Source organism: Hemitrygon akajei, chromosome 30 (assembly GCF_048418815.1).
Source record: "Hemitrygon akajei chromosome 30, sHemAka1.3, whole genome shotgun sequence".
In the NCBI taxonomy this organism is placed as follows: Eukaryota; Metazoa; Chordata; class Chondrichthyes; order Myliobatiformes; family Dasyatidae; genus Hemitrygon; species Hemitrygon akajei.
The window spans coordinates 7844956-7864881 of NC_133153.1; the positions used below are offsets into that span (position 1 = coordinate 7844956).

Below are 19926 nucleotides of genomic sequence, written 5' to 3' on the forward strand. Positions count from 1 at the left end.
TCCTCCAGCATTTTGTGTGTCCTGCCCTGGATTTTCAGCATCTGCAGAATCTCTTCTATTTACAGTTCTGAATCGTCTTACTGCTGATTTCTCACTAACATTCAGAAACAAGAATCACTGCTTTCTGAACTCAAGCACACACAACTGACGCTATTTAAAACCCGTTTGCTCTAAGCACGATGTAGTGTCTTACGACTACACAATTGCTCATGTCTGATGCTAGTTAGAAACTATTCAGCAACAGCCTCCTGCCCCAACTAACTGGCATAGTGTTCCATATGAGCAAAGAGAATACCGGCTATTTTATCATTTAGTTTTTGTTCTTCAGGTGTTGCCCCAAATAAGCAGATTCCCCATTTAGCTGATGACCCAATTATCAGGAATCCACTGTACAGTCGACCCTCCTTATCCGCGGGGGATTGGTTCCAGGACCCACCGCGGATACCAAAAAACACGGATGTTCAAGTCCCTTATTTAACCTGTCTCAGTGCAGTGGTCTTTAGGACCCAGCAGAATCCCAGACCTTATTTAACCTATTCAGTGCAGTGGACTTTAGGACCCGGCGCAGTTCTGAATCCACAGTGTTTCTGTTCACAAAAATAATCATGATCACGATTGAAAATAAAGTGGAAGTAATAATGCGATTGGAAAGAGGTGCAACGCCATCGGTCATTGGAAAAGCGTTAGGCTACAGTTGATCAACGATTGGAACAATTTTAATGGAGCATGGGAAAGGCCCTGCCCCGATGAAAGCTACAATTATTACTAAGCAACACAGTGGTTTAATTATTGAAATACATATGTTTCTTAAGTGTTTTATATGCATAGAAAGGTAAAATATATACTATATACCAAGACAAACGTTTGACTAACTGTCACTAAATAATACCGGATGTACCTGTTCCGACCTCAAATCCGACTTAAAGACGGACTCAGGAACGGAACTCGTTCATAACCCGGTGACTGCCTGTACTTTTAAATCATCTCTAGATTACTTATAATACCTAATACAATGTAAATGTTATGTAAATAGTTGTTATACTGTATTGTTTAGGGAATAATGACAAGAAAGAATAGTCTGTACATGCTCAAACAACGAGTGCTGGAGAGAGAACTTCCGGGTTTTCCCGATCCGTGGTTGGTTGAATCCGCGCATGTGGAACCCGCGGATAAGGAGGGCTAACCGTACATTATTAGTACATGACTACCGATCAAAAGTAATTAATTGGATGTGAAACACTGTGGGTGTATAGAAGGTTACATTTCTACAATAATGCCAGGCAGTGATCTGTGCAGTCACTCAACTAGATACATCCCATTTTTAAAGAATTCTACATTGGGAATAAAGGAGTAAAGGTCAATTTACTTTCTTATATCTTTCAATATTCTCAGAGCTCTTAGTTGCCTTTGACTAGAAAGACTACATCCGCTGACAATGCAGCATAAACTCAGCGTTGTACCGGAATGCCAGAATCTTAATATGGAAACTCCTTCATCTTCCTTCACATTTCTTTGTGCAATTAAGCTTTCTATTTTGAAAACATTTTTGCTAGAGGCTTCAGACAAAATAACATCAGTAGCTCTTTCGACTAGTTATTAGAACATCATTTATATGACCACAAAAAATACACTTGCAATAATCTCAGTTAGGTTGTTGCTAAATCAGGGAGATACATACTTTGATAATAAACATACTTTGAATTTTTGGGAAAATATATGGGAAGGAGCATCTTAATTATAATTTACATGGAGTGGTTAAACTCTGCAGCATGAACAACAAACTTCAACCCCTCAAAGATACAGTCTGGTGGAGATTAAGCAATCAGACGTAAATGTGCACTTTGCAATATGTCATGAATTTCATTAAACCTTCTGTTCTCAAAGTAATGATTAAGATTTAATTTTCATGGTGTGAAATGTAGTAAGTGGCAAACTAAACTCACAACTTTCAGAGTAAATGGAAGGGTTGCAACATGAATGATGCTGGCTGACAACCCTTTTGCTCTGCATCTAATGCACATCCTGCCTAAGGTGGCACCACAGGGAGATTTAAATTCCTCGTTTTAGTGTCTTTTTTTTTAACCCCTTTTCAAGGTGGATGAGGTTCTGTCGGAGTCCGTGAGCTGCACTCAAACTGCAGTTCCAACAACGGTGGGTCCCATCTGCAGAGCTTACCAACCAGCCCTTTTCAATATCTCTAGGAGCGGCTTGGAAGACAGTTGCCTCAGGACACAGCCAGGCACGGCCCTGTGGACTCGATCCCTTGCCAGTGTCGGCAGCTGAGGCATTGCATTAAGACAGTGGGTGCAGCTGTCGAGGCCATTGCACTCGGATGATATCTCTCTCTCTCTCTCTCTCTCGCTGTGTGTTTTGCCACTGATTCTCGAGTTTGAGAAACTCGGGATAAAAAGCTACAATGCAGACTGACATCGAAACAGCGAGTTTTTGTTGGTCTTCCCTCGTTATGGAAGGACTGACATCTCTATGTCCCTTGTTAGTGAGAGAGAGAGAGAGAGATCCAACGATGATTTTAGTTGGACTGCAGATCATGTCTCTTTATCGGCTTTGCTATTGCTGGCTTGGTGGGTGACGATGCTTTGTGCTGGAGCAGGTGGGGGGGAGAGGGTTAATCGTTTGCTGCCGTTTGTGCATGGGGGGGAAGTGGGCTTTGTGGTTCTAATGTTCTTTCTGTCATTCACTCTGAGGTTTTCTTCTGTTTTGGGGATGTCTGTGAAGAGTAAGAATTTCAGGTTGTATACTGTTTACTTTCACTGATATTAAACGGAACCATTGAAATGTGCACCTAGTAAACAGGTGCAAAAATTGTTTCAAAAGTGGTGACATAATGAGATATTTCCATTTCTCATATATGTTGCATCATTTACCCAGAATAACTGATTATTCTGCATAGTCAGTTCTATCATGAGTACTAGCCTCCAGAGTAGACAAGACATCTTAGGAATCTTTAAGGATCCCCACCACCCAGGACATGCCCCCTTCTCATTGTTATTGTCCGGAAGAAGGTACAGAAGGTACAGAAACCTGAAGGCACACACTCAGCAATTCAGGAACAGCTTCTTCCCCTCTGCCATCCAATTTCTAAATGGACATTGAACCCATGAACTCGACCTCACTACTTTTTTTATTTCTGTTATTTTTTTCCTCGATATTTATCTACCAGGTATTTCATAGTGCTGCTGCCATAAAGTTAACAAATTTCATGATATGCTGCTCATATTAAATCTGATTCTGATTCCAAAAGATCAGCCATGATCTTATTGAATGGTGGGGCAGGCTTGATGGGCCGGATGGCCTACTCCTGCTCCTATTTCTTATGTAAAATTTATAAATCATAATTAAAATGACATCACACAATCTACAGCAATGTGATAAAAACCAGTTATCATTTCTGCTTCATTGGTTGAGAAGTAAACAGTGGTCAAATCTAGGAGGAGGAAAAGGGAAGTGGAATGACAGCATGGGTAAGAACCTTCTAATCATCGGAAAGTTCACTCAAGGAGGCAAGCATAACATAACGGAGTATCTAAAAGTGCAGCACACCAGCTTCTCTATCTCCTTCTTACATCTAAAATCAGGCAGGAGGTACAGAAGCCTGAAATCCCACACCACCAGGCTCCAGAACAGCTACCATCAACCATCCTGCACAACCGTAATCTCTACAGTGTTATTGAGAATGGACTTTGTTTTTCTTTCTGTTTAACTGTGTTATTTCTTGTAAAATCGAGTTCATGTTTTAAAGTTTTCCTGTGACTGCTGTTTATATGAAGTCTGTGATGCAACAGTAAGTTTTTAAACTGCACCCATCCATTGACAGTAAATTAGACTTTGACATTGTTTGTCTGTCAAGATCTTTTGACTGAATCACTGAAAGGAAGCCCTTATTCATTTTTATTCAAGGGCTAATCCAGGAGAAGAGACGATAATATTAGTATTATAACTCCTGCCTCTTCAAGGACCTGGACCCACTGCAATTTCCTATCACCACAACAGGTCAATGGCAGATGCAACCTCAGTGGCTCTTCACATGGCTTTAGACTACCTGGTCAACACAAACACCTACGTCAGGATGCTGTTCGTCGACTATTTCTCAGCATTTAATACCATCATTCTCACAAACCCATTGAGAAGTTACCGAACCTGGGCCTCCGTACCTCCCTCTGCATATGGATCCTTGACTTTCTAACCAGAAGACCACAATCTGTGTGGGTTGATGATAACATCTCCTCCTCACTGACAATCAACACTAGTGCACCTCAGGGATGTGTGCCTAGCCCACTGCTCTACTCTCTCTCTATCCATGACTGTGGGACTAAGCATAGCTCAAATACTATCTATAAATTTTATGATGATACAACCATTGTTGGTCGAATCTCAGGTTGTGAGGAGAGGGCATACAAGAGCGAATTATGCCAACTAGTGGAGTGGTGTCACAGCAACAACCTGGCATTCAACATCAGTAAGACAAAAGAGCTGGTTGTGAATTTCAGGAAGGGCAAGACAAAAAAACACACACCAATCCTCACAGAGGGATCAGAAGTGGAGAGAGTGAGCAGTTTCAAGTTCCTTTAGTCTCAAGTTTTGGGTAGCTAACCTGGTCCCAACATATCGATGCAGTTATAAAGAAGACAAGACAGCCACTATACTTCATTAGGAGTTTGAAGAGATTTGTTATGTCAACAAATACCCTCAAAAACTTCTATAGTTGTACCATGAAGAGCATTCTGACAGGCTGTATCACTGTTTGGTATGGGTGGGAGGGGGCTACTGCACAGGACTGGAGGAAGCTGCAGAGGGGTTGTAAATTTAATCAGCTCCATCTTGCATACAAGCCTACAAAGTACCTAGGATATCTTCAAGGAGTGGTGTCTTAGAAAGGCAGCGTCCATTATTAAGGATCTCCAGCAACCAGGGCCTACCCTTTTCTCACTGTTACCATCAGGTAGGAGGCACACACTCAGAAATTCAGGAACAGCTTCTTACCCTCTGCCATCCGATTTTTAAAATGGACATTGAACACTACCTCAGTTTTAAAAAATATATATATATATTACTTCTGTTTTTTGCGCAATTTTTAATCTATTCAGTATACATATGCTGTAATTGATTTACTTATTTACTATTTTTTCTTCTAGATTATGTATTGCATTGAGCTGCTGCTGCTGCTAAGTTTACAAATTTCACAACACATGCCGGTGATAATAAACCTAATTCTGATTCTAATTACAATTAAAATAATAATAATAGTAATTGGAATCGTACAAGACGATATGCTCAGTCACACACATAGAATACAGGTGGTATGTCCATTTGAAGACAGCTCACAGTTCCATGGCCCCTGAAGAGAGGCAGTGTGTAAAGTGTGGGATGGGCTGAGAGATGAGGGGTTTTCAGCTCTGCAAAGCTCACTGCTGTGAAATTCCCCACTTCCAAACTCCGACCCATCAGATGGCATTAATCCTGACTTTTATATTCTTGACTTTTTGTTTGTTAAAAGCAAAATGATTTGGCTATATTGTATTAAAACAATCCTGTACATTTAAAAAGGTCCACAAATATAAGCACAGAACTAACTGACCTTCCACACTCAGGTTGGAGGAACAACACCTTATATTCTGTCTGAATAGCCCTCCCACCTGACGGCATGATCATCGATTTCTCGAACTTCCAGTAAAGCCTCCCCCACCTCCATTCCCCATCCCCCTTTCCCTCTCTCATCTTATCTCCTCGCCTCCCTCTGATGCTCCTCCCCTTTTTCTTACTCCCATGGCCTTCTGTCTTCTCCGATGAGATTTACCTTCCTCCAGCTCTTCACTTCACTCCCTCCCCCTCCCGGTTTCACATATCACCTTGTGTCTCTCCCTCCCCCTACCCCCATCAGCTAATTCTGACTCCTGATCTTTTTATCTCTCGTCCTGCTAAAGGGTTCCAGCCAGAAACGTCGACTGTACTTTGTTCCACATATGCTGCCTGGTCTGCTGAGTTCCTCCAGCATTTTGCGTGTATTACATGGCATTCCAGCATCTACAGATTTTCTCTTGTTTGTGTTTCCATGTTGCTCATACAATTTCTACTTTATGATGATTAACAGCTGTGTTAGACACCAGGAACAAACATTTTAGAAGATCAACTATATTACGAACTGCAGTGCAAGTGTAATTTAGTATTGACACAACAGTAGCTCGGCAAATCCAGATCGAATTTGGATTCAGTGCCTGGCCTTGAATCCGGCTAAAGGCAAGTCTCACTCTGTTTCCACTTCAGAGTTAATTTAGGATTTAAAACCCAATTTATACTCCACTAGCTAACAGTGGATGAGATGCAAGCCCTGTAGCATGACCATACCTCAAACCCAGCCGGCCAGGAAGGACCAGGGAGTTGAGAACCAGAGGGGTGGGGAAGATAGAGGCCAAACCTCTGGAGTCCTCAAACACAGGATCATAAAATGTATACAAGAAGGAGTTGGATACAGTTCTTGGGCCAGAGGGATTAAGGAATATGGAGAGAAACCTCAAACAGGGCATAGAATTTGGATGATAGGTTACAAGTGGTGGACCAGACTTTGTCAAACAGTCCTGCTCCTCTTCCTATTCTCTCTGTGTTTGTGTTCCTGCTCAGGTACAATGCACGTATAAGTGGTCCACCAGAGGTTGCTGGTGAGAGATTTCTCTCCAAAAGCAGAGGCCAGAGAGAAAAAGAATCACTGGCCAGCTTAACATCTCAATTCTTAACACTTATGAACATGACATCTGAAAATTGATGAATAGGAATTAGTCCCACGACTTCAATCAATATATAATTGATGTACATTCCATTTAGCATTAATGACCATTGTTTTGTCATATACACATGGCACTACTGAGTTTTTAAGGAAAACTAATGCATTTTCTATGATACTAACAATTCTCACTATTCTCAGCTTCACAGTAAGATCAGGATCCTCTTACACTACAGAATATCCAATAAATCACTTACCTGATTTACAAACATTTGTAACTCAGTGGAAAACTCTCCAAACTATGAGAAAGAGGCAATAACGAATTTATTGATCTATCTATACACAATTATTCTTATGTTATATTAATGTTATTCAGCATTTCTAAGTAATTTTCTTTCCTCTGGCTAAAGCCAATGGGTTATCGATGCCAACTTTAACAGAGTACATACACTTTTGTAATTTTATCTGAACAGCATGGATCAGTCGACACCAGGGTTGATCATGATACACTTTTTATCATGACTGATCTGTCCTACTTTCCAAATTAAACTGATGGGTAGAGAGGAATGTCTGTGGCACTCCTTTCACACCTTAGCTGAGACTACCACAGGCCAGCGAAGAAAGCTTAGGCACTTGCTCTGCACTTTATTTTCCTCAACACGAGAGCAACTCCACACATACGTTGGGCTCATGAGATCTCCTTGCAGCGCTGGATAAATTATATGGAACAAATGCGAAATGCCTTTTCTCTTGATGCTAACCAAGCACCCACCTTGAACATTTTGCTTCATGGCTGGTTCCTTGTGGTTCAAGAAGATTTGTTCCACTTCACTGCTAAGGAGTTGAGGATACCTGTGCATTAATCATTTTAGCAGAGAATGTTTGTTGTGAACTAGCCACCACATGGTCTTATGCTGAGTGGGACTCTATCCATCTCTGACAGTTGGTATCCCTTTCACCTTGGAGTCAAATGGTCACAGGTTCAAGCCTCACTCCAGAATCCCGAGTATGAAAATCTAAGCTGACCCTCCAAGATAGTTTTGAGAGAGCACTTTTCAGGGTCAGTCATTGAATGTTATAAGATTCGCTCTGCCAAATAGCTATGAAGACCCCTCAACACTATTTGGAAGAAGAACCAAGATTATTGTTTCTTTTATCCTGGAGCCTTAAAACAACACTTGCACAACAGCTTATCTGATCTTTGTCATAATGCCATTGTGAATGGCTGCTCAATCAGAATCAGATTTATTATCTCGACATGAAATTACTATAAATTACAAAAATAAACAACTGAAGGGAAGAAAGGTGGTGCTCATGTTCATAGGTTGGTCAGAAATCTGATGGTGGGGGGGGGGGGGGTGGAAATGAAGCTGCTTTTGAATCATTCAGTGTGTGTCTCCAGATGTTCAGGATCCTCTGTGGGATGTCCTGAATAGAATATGGAATGAAAGATACAAATGCAAGTCTTTCATTCCATATTTTGTCAAAATTCTCCTTTGGATGAACATGTGATTCACTGTTCCTACAGGGATTTAAAAAAGATGCTATTCAAACAGATCTCTGCAATGTTCATTATTTTTCTTTAAAAATAGTATTGAAATTGGGTATAATTCAAGCAAACTATCACACAATATTTTATAAATATACTCTTAACAATTCTTGGAAACACTCTTGAAACATTACACAAGGGAAAACAATGGTTTTTAAACAGTTCAGTAAAAATATACTAAGTGTAATCACTGAAGAAATTATAGAGCCCAGTTTAAGCAGGGGCAGGAACCAAAACAGGCAATACTAGGATGAGCAATTCTAACACATGGATGTGCCCACCAGTGACTACACACAAATAGGTTTTACATAGATCAGTGTTCTGCTTTAATGACTGTGTAAATGTCTGTATCAAATTGTGGCATTCAATGATTTAGTTATACTTAGAACATAAAATATAAACTAGAAGACCATCCCTTTGCTCGTGCCTGCTTTGCCATTCAACATGATCATGGTGGATCTTTTAGTATAGATCCACTGTCCTGTACTGGCCATACAGTTGGCCCTCCTTCTCTGCGGAGGATTGGCTCTGGGACCCCCCGCGGATACCAAACAACACTGATGCGCAAGTCGGTGGACTTTAGGACTCGGCAGAGCTCCAGAGCTTATTTAACTAGTCTCAGTGCAGTGGACTTTAGGACCCGGTGGAGCTCGGGACCCGCCACCAGCTGTGTTTCTGTTCCGGAAAACGATCACGATTGAAAATAAAGTGGAAATAATAAAGCAATCGGAAAGAGGTGAAACGTCATTGGAAAAGCATTAGGCTACAGTTGGTCAACGATCGGAACAATTTTAAAGGATAAAGTGAGAATAATGGAGCATGTGAAGGCCCTGTCCCGATGAAAGCTACAATTATTACTAAGCAATGCAGTGGTTTAATTATTGAAATACATACGTTTCTTAAGTGTTTTATATGCATAGAAAGGTAAAATATATTCTATATAATAAGATAAACGTTTGACTAACTGACGCTAAATAATACCGATGTACCTGTTCCGACTTAGAGAGCTTCCATTTTTTTTTCCAATTCCCGATCCGCGGTAACTATGTACATTCTCCCTTATACTTTAAATCATCTCTAGATTATTTATAATACCTAATACAATGTAAATGTTATGTTGTTATACTGTATTGTTTAGGGAATAATGGCAAGAAAAAAAGTCTGTACATGCTCAAACAACAAGTGCTGGAGAGAGAACTGCTGGGTTTTCCCGATCCGCGGTTGGTTGAATCCGCGCGTGTGGAACCCACGGATAAGGAGTGCCGACTGTATTTTCATTGACTCCCTCAGTGTACAAGAACCCACCTTCCTCAAAAACAGCACAAAGTATTGAAAACAGCCTATTGAACTACCCTAAAGCACACACTGCGAATAAAGCAAGGCCAAATGTCTGTATGACCCATTCCAATAAACAACCAAAATGATTAGAGCACCAGAGGGAACGTGAACAAGAAAAGCAGAAATAATTTATAAGAAGCCAACTACTGCTCTGTTCTTGGTGATGAAACATAGCCTGCAACATTGGATATTGTTTTCAGGCACAGCCTAAACCAAGCAAAAATTACAAAAATTACAAAATTACAAACCACTGTGAGACCAAAGTGTGTGCTTTTTGTGGAAGTCCCTTCCTGATGTGAAAAAGATGTTGCTATCCCAACAGGTGGCGAAAGATCGATGACTGATTTTACTGTGTTTGTTGGACAGCAAAGGGACATCAATTTGGTAACATTTTCACTATTAGTGTCTAATACAGAATAAAAAACACATGGCTCTTAATCTGAAATGAAGTTCATGGTTATCAACTTGGCCTTGCAGGGAATTCTTTTCTCAAAAGACCAGAAGGCTGCGAATACATAGTGTTTCAGCTAAATATTCAGGATAACATTTGGGTGTAGCACTGGTTCAAAGATGCTTTGCTAAAGTCTGGTTTCTAAGCTTAGATGTAAACTCTTTTTAGCTATCGTAAGAATATTTACTAAGTTCCGACCCACTAATTGAAGAAGCACAGAGATCTTTCCTTGTGTTTAAGCCATTTTTCCTCCTTCATCTAAAAAGGAATCAAACGTGTGGATGGATCATTCACTTCAAAACCTTTCTGGGGGGAAGGTGCTGGTGAAGAATGGCTCTTTTCAATGCCTTGTGTAACCACTAAAAGGCAAAGCACTACAACGCAAATACTAGTTTTTCTTCAGTAAGACTGATAAAGCAAGTGAAAATGTATAGAAAATAATTAACGGAGCAAGCTTCCTTTTGTGTCTCCGAGGAATCTTCCAAAATGCTTCAAAAAATAGTTATTACTTGAACAACATTGACACTATTGTAAGATCTCTCTACTTCAATATTTCAGGAATGTCTTGTGGCTGCATAAGGCTCTACACAAATTCAACTTATTTGCTTACATTGGGGAATGAAGCAACCTTTATGTGAATCTATCTTTGGCATCCGCGAGCCCTAATGTAAATCTTTAAATCTGTTTTCTAAACTAAGCCAAGTTCATCAAGAACTTTTTAATCTAAACCCGGGGTTCCCAACCTTTCTTATGCCATGGACCAATACCATTAAGGAGTCCATGGACCCCAAGTCTAAACCATTACAAACCATTTAAAGTGAAATAGCAAAGTTGGATGTTACATATTTATTATTACACTTTTACTTTGAGCAAGTTTGTGGGGGCAAAACAATATACACATTTTGACAGAATCCAGAAACTCATTACATCGCATAGAGTAAAATAAAGAGTTCTTGGGGGCAAAGAAGGCGGCACCAGAAATAAGATGCTGTTCCTTAAACAGTCTTGATTAATAATCCACTTTAGCCATGAAAATTAAACCTCTGCACAAAACTGATATTAAATAGATTGCATGTAATTGAGATTTAGCTTTCATTACCGTTGGTTTAAAATAAATCCTCTGAGATGGCTGGATCAGATCTCCAAGAATACAGATTCATTTAACTTTTTAAAAAAAAATGAAGATTGATGAATTTATTTACTTTGATTAAGGATGGCATCCGTTCTTTGCAGAGTATAATTCCGCAGCTAGTGGGTGCCCTGCAGCACGGCATCAACGTACTACTTGCAAGCTCTGCGTACACAGGAGCAGACCTGGCATCTGTTGACACATCAAACAAACTCAATCCTGTCCTTTCCGAATGCCCAGACTGTTTGGAACTCCAGCATAGGTGAGTCACTACATGTCCGTCCAGGTCAAACACCACCCAGCGACACTTTGCCTAAAATGTAACCCTGATCAACATAGCGCTGGCTGAGTAAGGTAGAGCAACTGAGATCTTGCAAGGCTTCGCCATTCACTGACTACTCGCATCGTACTTATTAGGAAGCACCTTTATCTCCATTTTTAAGCAGCAGGTTTTCTCCATTTAATGGGCATGACCCTGGAGCAGGCAATGGACAGGCTACTCCTCCTGGTTCACGAGTGACCTAGTTGTCTATCTCAATATTGAGTATAGGAGTTGGGATGTAATGTTAAAATTGTACAAGGCATGGGGGAGGCCAAAATTGGAGTACTGTGTACAGTTCTGGTCACTGAGTTATAGGAAAGATGTCAACAAAATAGAGAGAGTACAGAGGAGATTTACTAGAATGTTACCTGGGTTTCAGCACCTAAGTTGAAAGATTGAACAAGTTAGGTCTTTATTCTTTGGAGCGTAGAAGGTTGAGGGGGGACTTGATAGAGGTATTTAAAATTATGAGGGGGATAGATAGAGTTGACGTGGATAGGCTTTTTCCATTGAGAGTAGGGGAGATTCAAACAAGAGGACATGAGTTGAGAGTTAAGGGGCAAAAGTTTAGGGGTAACACGAGGCGTAACTTCTTTACTCAGCGAGTGGTAGCTGTGTGGAATGAGCTTCCAGTAGAAGTGGTAGCGGCAGGTTCGATTTTGTAATTTAAAAAAAAAAATTGGATAGGTATATGGACAGGAAAGGAATGGAGGGTTATGGGCTGAGTGCAGGTAGGTGGGACTAGGTGAGAGTAAGCGTTTGGCACGGACTAGAAGGGCCGAGATGGCCTGTTTCCGTGCTGTAATTGTTATATGGTTATAATTTGGAACTTTTGGCTGGCCCCTGCAGAGATTCTGTCCTCTCCCTCCCCAAGGTGTTTTACAAACGCTGACCACTTGAATTCACTGTTAACATCAGAATCAGGTTTAATATCACTGGCATATGTCGTGAAATTTGTTGTTTTTGTGGCAGTAGTACATTGCAATACATAATAATAGAGAACAACTGAATTACTGTTAGCATATATATAAAAAAGTTAAATTAAATAAGTATCGCAAAAGTAAAAATAAAAAGTAGTGAAGTAGTGTTCTTGGGTTCAATGTCCATTCAGGAATCGGAAGGCAGAGGGAAAGAAGCTGTTTCTCAGTCATTGTGTGTGTGTGTGTGTGTCTTTAGGCTCATGTATCTTCTTCCTGATGGTATCAGTGAGAAGAGGACATGTTCTGAGTGATGGAAGTCCTTACTGATAGATGCCACCTTTTTGAGGCATCGCTCCAGGATACTAAAGAGGCTAGTGCCTATGATGGAGCTGACTGTCTACAACTCTCTGCAGCTTATTTTCATTTACGTGCAGCAGCAACTCCCCTCCCATACTAGATGATGATACAGCCAATTAGAATGCCAGTCAGGAACCGACTGCATCCAGAGGTACAATTGCACGTTCATGCACACCTATTGATTTGCACATCATGGTGGACCACTTAACCTTTCCATCATTGACTTCCACCTAAAACACTTTTGAACAATATTCTACTGTAGCAAATCACGATGCCACATGTGCTGGCACACTTACAGAAACAACAAATGCACAGGCTTCCATTTTAAGTTCAGCTAACATGTACTCCAAGATGATATTTTAGTTAACCATTGACTGCTGCTCTTGTATGTCAAAGCAGAACTTTTGGATCTCAGCGCACAGAGCAAGTATTTCAGAGTTACATTAAATCTGGAACTTAAATAACTACTATTAACTAAAGTTGAACAGTTCTGTAGGAAATGGAAATGAACTGAACTGAGATGCTGAGCATCCAAGAAATCAACTGACTTACTTCTGCATATGAACTACATGAAATCTGCAGCACAGACTTTGATGAGTGATTAAATTTACACTCCCTCCACATGTGCCTCCTCTCATTTTATCAGCAAGTCTTTATGATAATCAAACCTTCCCAAAAGATAAAACAATGCATAATAAGATGATTTTATGGTAACAAACTGCAAAATGCAAGCGTTCGAAGAAACAGAGATACCCACTGGGATCTGACGTGCAGTTGCAGCAAGGAATTAGAAAGGCAAGTTGTACGTTGTCTCTTATTGCAAGAGGATTTGAGTATCAAAGCAAAGACACCTTCCTGCAGTTTGAGAGCGCTTCGAAGAAACTGAATCTGAAGTGGTCTCCTTAACTAAAAAAAGAATTTATTTGCCATGGAGCAGGGGTTCCCAACCTTTTGAATGCCATGGACCCCTACCATTAAACAAGGAGGCGTGGACCCCAGGTAGGGAATCCTTGCTATAGATGAAGCTTTAGATCATGTCCTTTCGGAAGCCCATACAGTTTGGAAATCCAGCATAGGTCACTATGCTCCATCTGCATAATATTGCACAGCATGATTGGCTCATGTCCGTCAGGAACAAGAACCACCCAAGCTGCACTTGGTCGAGATGTAATTCATTAGAATCCTTCCAGGAAGCTGGTTTGTCTTATGAGGACAGATCCAGTAGTCCAAACCAGTAGTCTCTACAGATTAGTAGAATTGGCTTCAGGAGGGCACGGAGCGACCACTCCCCACTGAACATTGACAGCTCCTCGGTAGAGATCGTAAAGAGCACCAAATTTCTTGGTGTTCACCTGACAGAGAATCTCACCTGGCCCCTCAACACCAGCTCCATAGCAAAGAAAGCCCAGCAGCGTCTCTACTTTCTGTGAAGGCTGAGGAAAGTCCATCTCCCACCCCCCATCCTCATCACATTCTACAGGGGTTGTATTGAGAGCATCCTGAGCAGCTGCATCACTGCCTGGTTCGGAAATTGCACCATCTCAGATCGCAAGACCCTGCAGCGGATAGTGAGGTCAGCTGAGAAGATCATCGGGGTCTCTCTTCCTGCAATCACGCACATTTACACTACACGCTGCATCCGCAAAGCAAACAGCATTATGAAGGACCCCATGCACCCCTCATACAATCTCTTCTCCCTCCTGCCGTCTAGGAAAAGGCTCCGAAGCATTTGGGCTCTCACGGCCAGACTATGTAACAGTTTCTTCCCCCAAGCTATCAGACTCCTCAATACCCAAAGCCTGGACTGACACCTAACTGCCCTATTGTCCTGTTTATTATTCATTGTAATGCCTGCACTGTTTTTGTGCACTTTATGCAGTGCTGTGTAGGTCTGTAGTCTCGTGTAGCTTTCTCTGTGTTGTTTTTTTTTACGTAGTTCAGTCTAGTTTTTGTACTGTGTCATGTAACACCATGGTCCTGAAAAACATTGTCTCATTTTTACTCTGTACTGTACCAGCAGTTATGGTCGAAATGACAATAAAAGTTGACTTGACTTGACTTGAATAAGAGGTGAAACTTACAAAATTGTTAGGAGACTCCACAGAACGGATGCAGGGAAGATGACTCTTCACCCAAGGGAAACAAGAGCCTGGGGAGGTTATTTAAAACTGAATGAGAAGGAAATTCCTCAGGTGCTGGGGAGTAGGTACAGAGGAGGTGTCAGGGGTAAGGTTTTTTATGCAGAGAGTGGTGAGTGTGTGGAATGAGCTGCCAGCAACTGTGGTGGAGGCAGATATGGTAGGGTCTTTTAAGAGACTTTTGGATAGGTACATGGAGCTTAGAAAAAGAGGGTTCTGGGTAACCCCAGTAATTTCTCATGTTCGGCACAACTTTGTGGGCTGAAGGGCCTGTATTGTGCTGTAGGTTTTCTATGTTTCTAACAGCTTTCTCTACTAAGCAGGGATGTGGGAACTCAATCAATAAACTCACTCAAGGCAGGTAAGTCTGGATATTAAAGGAATTGGAAATAGTGCAGCAAAACGGAGCTGAAGGAGAATCCTGAAGGACAGGCTTGAAAGATGAGATAGATGCCTACTCATGTTCCCATTTCTCATGTTGCTTACTTTTCCAATTAACAGGGTTACTTTCTTATTAACACTGTAGTAACATTATAAAAAACTTTGTGGATCTGGATTGGATACAAAAATAACTTATGCCCTGTTGATGCATATTCATTAGTAACCATGCATTTTCTCAAATAAATTATTTATTTCTCATTAGTTACTCATAATAGGTATTTGCATGTTATCCATGCAAATACATCATTGATACATAGGCAATGATGACGGGTGTTTCTCCACAGACAGATGTATTGAACATAACTAGTGAACATTTAAGACAATCTGCCAACACAGATGCCTTGTGCAGGAAGGCACAGAGTCGAATGTACTTCCTAAGAAGGTTGGCGTCATTCAATGTCTGTAGTGAGATGCTGAAGATGTTCTATAGGTCAGTTGTGGAGAGCGCCCTCTTCTTTGTGGTGGCGTGTTGGGGAGGAAGCATTAAGAAGAGGGACGCCTCAGGTCTTAGTAAGCTGGTAAGGAAGGCGGGCTCTGTCGTGGGCAAAGTACTGGAGAGTTTAACATCGGTAGCTGAGCAAAGGGCGCTGAGTAGGCTACGGTCAATTATGGATAACTCTGAACATCCTCTACATAGCACCATCCAGAGACAGAGAAGCAGTTTCAGCGACAGGTTACTATCGATGCAATGCTCCTCAGACAGGATGAAGAGGTCAATACTCCCCAATGCCATTAGGCTTTACAATTCTACCGCCAGGACTTAAGAACTTTTTAAAAGCTATTATTAATGCTTTTTGAGATAGTGATTTAGATGTATATCATATTTTTTACTGAGTTAAGTATTGTATGTAATTAGTTTTGCTACAACAAGTGTATGGGACATTGGAAAAAAGTTGAATTTCCCCATGGGGATGAATAAAGTATCTATCTATCTATCCATCTATCTATCTATCTATCTATCTAATCCACAGATTGGCGCTTGTAGAAACAGTCAACAGTATTCTGCCCTTCTCTCAGACGGCAAACAATGAGAGACCGGCAGAAGCAATGAGCATCAGGGCCGGTTTACCCATCAAACCAATATTACTGGTTAACGATGATCACGTAGAGGAGGATTTAAACTCTACAGTCAAAACTGTATTCCACGAAAATCTAACACATATATCGTTTCTTCAATCAATCTTTGGTCCCATCCATTTTCAAACCCAAAAAGCTAAGTATATTTCCTGTTCAAGGACACTTTATTACTCTCAAGCCTACCCTACTAATCGGAAACAATTCACTATGAACTGGAATTGCGCCGCTATAATAAATACCCTTTACGACACACGGGCTGCGCACGCATGGTCTAACACAATCGTTACAGAAACTTTTCTTGCCCGATGGGAATTTCGATACTGGGCATGGCATTTGAAAACAAAGTTATGTATCGTCATTTAAAAAAAAAATATGCAGGTGCTGGAAATCAGAATGTAAACAAAATGCTCAACAAGTGAAGCACAATGCCGGAGATTGAAATCTGAGGTCGATCATCTTACATCGCGATTCTTTCATTTTCCGATCTGGTCAAAAGGTATTTCGGCCCACCAAATCTGTGCCGATCAAGCACCACTTCACCCTCCCCCCCCCCCCCCCAATTCTATCACCCACTTATAAACAAGGGGCAATTTACAGGGGGTGAATTCACCTCCTAACCCATACATCTTCGGGAGCAGTGAGTATTTCCAGCATCTTCTGCTTCTCTGCATGTCTATTTTTCAGTGTATAGACTACATTGCAAATAATCGTTTGGCATTTCAGTCTGTTTGGCCCCAAAGCAGAGAAGAATGTAAACATAAATGTACTAAATAAAGCGAAACGCCGGCGTGGAAATACAAAGATGTAAGAGGCTCTTCAGAAACCCTTATCAGTCAACAAAATAAACATCACTAAACGAGGTCAAAAGGACGTACGGAACTCAAGACTTTGTTTCACTTTATATCATGTGAATGGATTGCTAGGACAACCAGTCTCTTATCCGCCAAGAGCTTGCCGACTCCGTGTCCCGTGGGGTACTGACTGCGCCCGGGCTTCCGGGAACGAGCGGAGCCGCGGCCGCGGCCGGAGCAGGGGGCGCTCTCGCCGCTGGCCAGAGAATCGCAGCGCAGCATTCATGCTCCAGGTTCCCAGTAATCTTTTTGTTCCGAGCAACTCCATCCCGGGCACTGCTCTCCGTGACGCTGCTCTGGAAACTCCCCCAAGTACTCCTATCGACTACCGACGCCAGTGTTTATGTTTTAAGACTTACCATGGCATCTGCTGGTAGTTATGTCCAAGGGAGAGCGATACTGTTCGGGGCCGTGTCAGATGCTGTGTGTTCCTTCAGCGGCGGATCCAGTGTCTGGGAGAGAGCGCGGAACCCCGTCCACAGCTGAAACTTGCATTGAGGGCATCAGTGGGGTGGATAAGAGCCCATGTTTCGAGTGGGGAGCAACGGCGCTCAATGTGAGGCTTCTGCCGAACCAGGGCTCCAGCTCCGGGTGAGCGGAGGGGCTTCGCGGCTGCGGGATCGTTTTGAATGGTTCTCTGAGCGAGTGCCAATCAGTCCATAAATGGAGAAAAGTGGTTTGGCGCCGCAGCCAATGGGGTTGCCAGCGAGCTCGTCACACCATTGGGAATGCGGAGAGGGAAGGCGCTGGAGGTGGGGCCGGGTAAATCCAGCCTTGCCCCCTACGCCGTGCCATTCAAAACAACCACCACCCCCGGCAACTTTAATGGCCCGCAGGCCGAGGCGCAGAATTGTTTATTCACGTCAGTAGTAACGTTTAGTTTGGAAATATGAATAGTTGTACTGTAATTAGATGCTGCGGTTTAGGAGGGACACGTTCAGCTGCCACCATTTCATTCAGATTAAGGTTTATTATCGCTGACATGTGTCGTGAAATTTGCCCACCAGTTGCATTCCCTGCCAGTGCCGTGCGCATTTGGTGTCTCCAAGATCTTGCATCGCTCAGGGAAACACACCAACAAGTTTTATGTGATCTCTTTTGCTACACTGAGAGTTTGAAATTACGGTGCCCAAGAGGATAAAGGCAGAGACTCTTGCAATATTTAAGAAGCATCTGGACAAGAGAAAGAATCTGAAAATGCTGGAAATCCACACAACGCGCTGGAGGAACTCAGCAGACCAGGCAGCATCTATGGGGAAAAAAAGTACAATTGATGTTTCAGGCCGAGACTCTTCAGCGGGATTGGAATAAAAAGATTAGAGTTAAAGGGGAGGGGAGGGAGAAAGAACAGGTGATAGGAGAAACCGGAAAGGGGGCGGGGTTGAAGTACAGAGCTGGGAAGTTGATTGGTTAAAAAGATACAAGTCTGGAAAAGGGGGAATCTGATAGGAGAGGACAGAAGGCCATGGAAGAAAGGGAAGGGGGAGGAGCACCAGAGGGAGGTGATGGGCAGGCAAGGAGATAAAGGTGAGAGAGAGAGATGGGGACAGGTGAAGGGAGGTGCCCATTACCAGAAGTTCAAGAAATCGATCTTCATGCCATCAGGTTGGAGGCTACCCAGACGGAATATAGATGTGTTTCCTCCTACCTGAGTGTGGCCTCATCAGGGCAGTAGAGGAGCCTGAGTGTGGCTCGCACCCTATCCTCCCGCCACCCTAGGGTTCCTCTTGTCCTCACCTACCAGCCCACCAGCCTCCACGTCCAGCACGTAATTCTCCGCAACCTCTGGCATCTCCAATGGGACCCACCCCTGCCTTCTGCTTTCCGCAGACTCCCTTGTCCATTTGTCCCTCCCTACTGATCTCCCTCCTGGCACTTATCCCTGCAAGTGGAACAAGTGCTACACCTGCTCCCTCACTACCATCCAGTGGCCCAAACAATCCTGCCAGGTGAGGTGACACTTCACCTGTGAGTCCGTTGGGGTGTGTCCGGTGCTCCCACTGTGGCCTCCTGTATATCGGTGAGACCCAGCGTAGATTGGGAGACTGCTTTCCTGAGCACCTAGTCCGCCAGAAAAACCAGGATCTCCCAGTAGCCACCCATTTTAATTCCAGTTCCTATTCCCATTCTGATATGTCTCTCCATGGCCTCTACTGTCACGATGAGGCCACACTCAGGGTGGAGGAGCAATACATTATATTCCATCTGGGTAGCTTCCAACCTGATGGCATGAACATCGATTTCTTGAACTTCCAGTAATGCCCCCCTTCACCATTCCCCATCCCCTTTTCCCTCTCTCACCTCATCTCCTTGCCCTCCCATCGCCTCCCTCTGGTGCTCCTCCCCCTTTTCTTTCTTCCATGGCCGTCTGTCCTCTCCTGACAGACTCCCCCCTCTCCAGCCCTGTATCTCTTTTATCAATCGACTTCCCATCTCTTTACTTCACCCCTCCTACCGGTTTCACCTATCACCTGCGTTTTCCCCTCCCCTCCATCCCCCCCCCCACCTTTTAACCCCACTCCTCGTCTTTTTTCTCCAGTCCTGCTGAAGGGTCTCAGCCCAAAAAATTGACTGTTTATTCATTTCCACAGATGCTGCCTGGCCTGCTGAGTACCTG

General features: G+C 42.6%; 1 protein-coding gene across 2 annotated transcripts in view; it reads right to left on the bottom strand.

The window, feature by feature from the left end:
• Nucleotides 1-17969, bottom strand: part of myo1ea (myosin IEa) — a 221810-nt gene extending 203841 nt beyond the window's left edge. For both annotated transcript variants that reach the window (XM_073032934.1, XM_073032933.1), the window contains exon 1: nt 17669-17969. In XM_073032934.1, coding sequence (XP_072889035.1) covers nt 17669-17671 — 3 coding nt within the window. In that variant the 5' untranslated portion in view covers nt 17672-17969. The remainder of the gene's footprint in view (nt 1-17668) is intronic.
• Between the last annotated feature and the right edge of the window lie 1957 nt (nt 17970-19926).